Source organism: Echinops telfairi, unplaced genomic scaffold (genome assembly GCF_000313985.2).
Source record: "Echinops telfairi isolate 266 unplaced genomic scaffold, ASM31398v2 ScPeMD7_7457;HRSCAF=8495, whole genome shotgun sequence".
Taxonomy (NCBI): Eukaryota; Metazoa; Chordata; class Mammalia; order Afrosoricida; family Tenrecidae; genus Echinops; species Echinops telfairi.
Genome location: NW_022111357.1, coordinates 2,398,329 through 2,402,200, shown reverse-complemented (window position 1 = coordinate 2,402,200; position 3,872 = coordinate 2,398,329). Strand labels below are relative to the sequence as shown.

The following is a 3,872-nucleotide window of genomic DNA, read 5'->3' as shown; positions in this document are numbered from 1 at the left end:
GAGGCCGGGATGGCTTGTGGGACGGAGAGGGCCGCAGAGGCGCGGGCACGCCCTGTGCGCAGCCCCTCGGCCCCCTGGGAGTTCCGACGGCCTCCTACCCCCGCTGGCGACCCTGACCCTCCATTCGCCCGTCCGGCTCCGAGGCACGGGCTTGGTCTGCCCGGGATGGGGGCCCACGGTCCGAGCTAGGCCCTCCCCGGTGGAGGATGGGCTCGGGGCCTAGCGCAGCCCCCTGGCCCTTCGGTGCGAGTCGGGTCGTGGCGCATCCCGGCACCTGGGGTGGAAGGTGCCTGTGGGCGGCTGGCTCGGCTACCCTGTTCAGTCCTAAAGCTGTCCCCTCTCTCCCGCGGCGGCGATGCTGGCTTTCCTGAGAAGTTCGCGTTGGTGGCGCGCTTACGTCTACCCTCATTATAATTTTGCATCTCCAGCAGTCCTGTGACTGACGGGCGATGCGAAGCTTGTCCCCTCAGCTTAAAGACAGGGCTTCCCGGGACTTGCCTGAGGTCTTGTGCACAAGTGGTGGCGCTGGATTGTTACCTCACACCGCTTTAAAAAAAACAGGCAAACCACATTTTCTAGATTGTGGTGCTTTGTTTGTTTTTGTTTTGGGTCTTTTACCCCCAATCGCCCTTTGTCGAATTCGCCTGCTGCATCTTGATTGGTATTATTTGTGTGCGTGAAAACCACCTTCCGCCATCTCCCCGTCACCCAGAGGTAGATATCCAAGTTCCCACGAGATTTGGCCCCATGCTGACCTTTCCAACTTCTCTTCCACTCCGCCCCCACCAGCAGAATCGCCCCTACCCCTGCGTTAAGTGGCCCCTCACCTGCTCAAACTGCGCTTTCTGTTCCCATCCCCGTCCTTTTAAAGAAATTTACTGCTTACTCCTCCCAAAGGAGCCCTGCTGGCTTAGTGTGTAAGCGTTGGGCTGCTAACCACAGCTTCAACAGTGAGACCATCAGCCACTCCTGGAGAAAGACATCCCATAAATGATTCCAATCTCTGAAATCCACCTTGCCCTCTAGTGTTGCGACCTGCTTGATGGTAATGCGGTTGTGCCTTGCCCCTTCAAGGTACAAAGCAGGAGTCCTGTCCAAGCTGGGACTCCCCTCTGATGGGCTCTGCACTTCACCTTGGTCTTTTGCCCTAAAAAGGTTCTGCTCGCTCTTCCTCCTCATTTAGGCCCTTCATGTTTTGATTACTGGATAATGTGTAGATGTTTCATGTCTCTAACTGGACATCGGCCGCTTAAGATAGGGCCCACAGGGTCTAGCACAGTAGCTCAAATAGAGTCCATCACTTGTAAATGTGGGCGATTGAGTCCTCCCTGCCTCTGCCCTGTCTGCAGGCACAGTAGGAGACTGCTGGGGGTCTTCTCAAATGAGTAAGGTTGGGCCACATCAAATGCAAAGGGTCGGGATGAGTCTTCTGTAGAAGTAATCACTTAAAAAGGGTAGATGAAGAATTCCTAGGAACATTCCAAATTTTATTTGAAACCAGGGTGCAGCCCCAGTAGGGAGCATGTCTGACTAGCACACACCTAAAATGAAGCCCGGTTTGATAGGCACATGTCAATAGGCACCTTTCAACTCAACAGTGATGATCAGGGCAGGACTCACATTTCCCCTACTTAATAAGGACTCAAGGTTAAAGCTCAGTGGTAGAGGAGTGGACTGCCAACGGCAAGGTCAGCAGTTGGAGACCCCCAGCTGTTCTTCAGGAGGAAGATGGGCTCTCTACTCCCCTAAAGAGTGACAGCCTCAGAAACTTCTACCCTGCCCTGGAGGGCCGCTCTGAGTGGTTGGCACCGACTTGAGGCCAGTGAGTTTGGGTTTGGGCTTTAGGGGAAACAGCATTACAATCGTGCATTTTCTGGGAAGTCAGTACATTTAAAGGCAGTGAAGAAACCAGTTGACTTGTTTACCCAGTTTCCGTATTGACAAACCCCTCCCCCCTTTTAGGGATTCCCTAAACACTTTGCCATGCTTTGGGGTACGCCGTGGCAGAGGCTAGATAGAGCAGGATGTGGCTGCCGGGTAACTTCCTTGCTGCATGAGAAGAGACACTCCAAGTATTCTTACCTCCTTGCCAAGCTCCTTATTCCTGCACTGAGGGGAACAAGGTGCTTTCTCAGTTCCCTTGTTCCTACGCTTATTTTTCTTGTAATTTGGTTTCACCTGGAGCATTCCAGAAGGAAGGAGAAGAAAAAAAACCAACATCCTGACCACATCAGAGCAAGTATTCCACTGCAACTTGGTGATGGTATTTCTCATTTTAATCACATCTGGGTGTGCTGATCCAATGACGTGTTTTGGCCGCTGGAGCTGGGGACCAGCAGTCAGCCCTCACCGGCAAGACAAGCCTGTGATGGACACGTTATATTATCCCTCTTGTCTATGTGGTTTTCTACTACATTTGCATCCATTCGTTTTCTCTTGGTCCCTGCCACCCCCTGCTGTGACTGCTACAGTCATCTTTGAATTAAGTCTCCTGTGCCCCCTTGGAGTCCTGTGTGCATGGTGCACTTCACATGCTTTATTATCTGATGTCCTTTCCCCCAGGACAGACAGTCTCTTTGTGGCAGCTCTGGGAGAGATGGGTGACAGGTGGAGCAAGCTGTAATTAATTAAAGTACAGATGAGAACTGCCTGTAATTAAAAGAAATGTTTAAGTTTATCTGTACTTAAGTGTTGACCTTTCATTCTCTGTCCTTTGATTCTTGCTGGTAATGGGAAAGGAGCTGTATTTTCTTGGTGATACATTGTAGTTTAGCTAGAGACATTATAACTTTCACCAGGGATTACAGTGTTTATCCAAGATTGAATCAATCTCTCCTTTTCTTACACACACACACACACACACACACACACACACACACACACACACGAGTAACCAGGCACCTGGGTATAATAGCATCTGGTAGTGATGCTGACATTTAGGGCACAGTGTTGTGTCAGCAGCTTAGAGCTGCCATGTTTTCTTTCATTTTTCACAGGTTGACTTTAGCTTTAAACAAAAGCTATGTTATTTGGGCGGCAGTTGTTTGTTTTTTAAACTCTCCTGTTTGACTACGTTATTCCGCGTGCTAAGACCCAGCCTGACAATAACCGTCAGGAGTCACTGTGGCGACCTGGAAACCAAGGTTCCAAGAAGGCTCATTGCTCTTTAGTGCCAGAGTTGATGATTGAACCTAGATGCATTCATGGGCTGAGATACAGTTTACCCACAATTTTCCTTCCCCTTCAGTTGAGCTAGACAAAAAATCGGCCCTTGGAGCCCCCCTGAAGGGCCTGGTGGTCTACATCCTAGAAACTAGCCGCCGAAACCCCTGGGGAGCTCAGGTAGATCTGCTCTTGGCACCTGGGGTCTCAGTGAGTCAGAGTGGACTTGATAGCACTGGTTTTTGAGTGGATTGAGTGAGACCTATTTTATCCCTCATTGCTCTTTCTCCCAGGTCAGAAATTAAAATGAAGTACATTCTAGTTACTGGCGGTGTTATATCAGGAATTGGAAAAGGAATCCTTGCCAGCAGCGTGGGCACGATACTGAAGTCATGTGGTTTACATGTCACGTCCATTAAAATCGACCCGTACATTAACATTGACGCGGGGACATTCTCTCCTTATGAACACGGTAAGCAAAATATATTTGTTGCTTTCTCTTTAAAAATAAAAAAAGGTTATGTAGATGTACTCCTGGCCCTTAGAAAATGTGCCTATAGTTTGCATAGCACAGCTTCCATTTCCGGCCCCTCTGAACACCTTCTTCTTTTTAAACAAAATCATTTTATTGGGGGCACATACAACTCTTATCACAATCCATACATACATCAATTGTGTAAAGCACATTTGTACATTCATTGCCCTCATCA

At 49.4% G+C, this 3,872-nt stretch overlaps 1 protein-coding gene across 1 annotated transcript in view; it reads left to right on the top strand.

Moving 5' to 3' along the window:
* CTPS1 (CTP synthase 1) overlaps positions 1-3,872 on the top strand; it is a 45,189-nt gene that overhangs the window by 19,246 nt on the left and 22,071 nt on the right. The window contains exon 2 of the mRNA XM_004704928.3: positions 3,456-3,634. Within this exon, the coding sequence (XP_004704985.1) occupies positions 3,469-3,634 (166 nt within the window). The 5' untranslated portion in view covers positions 3,456-3,468. The remainder of the gene's footprint in view (positions 1-3,455; positions 3,635-3,872) is intronic.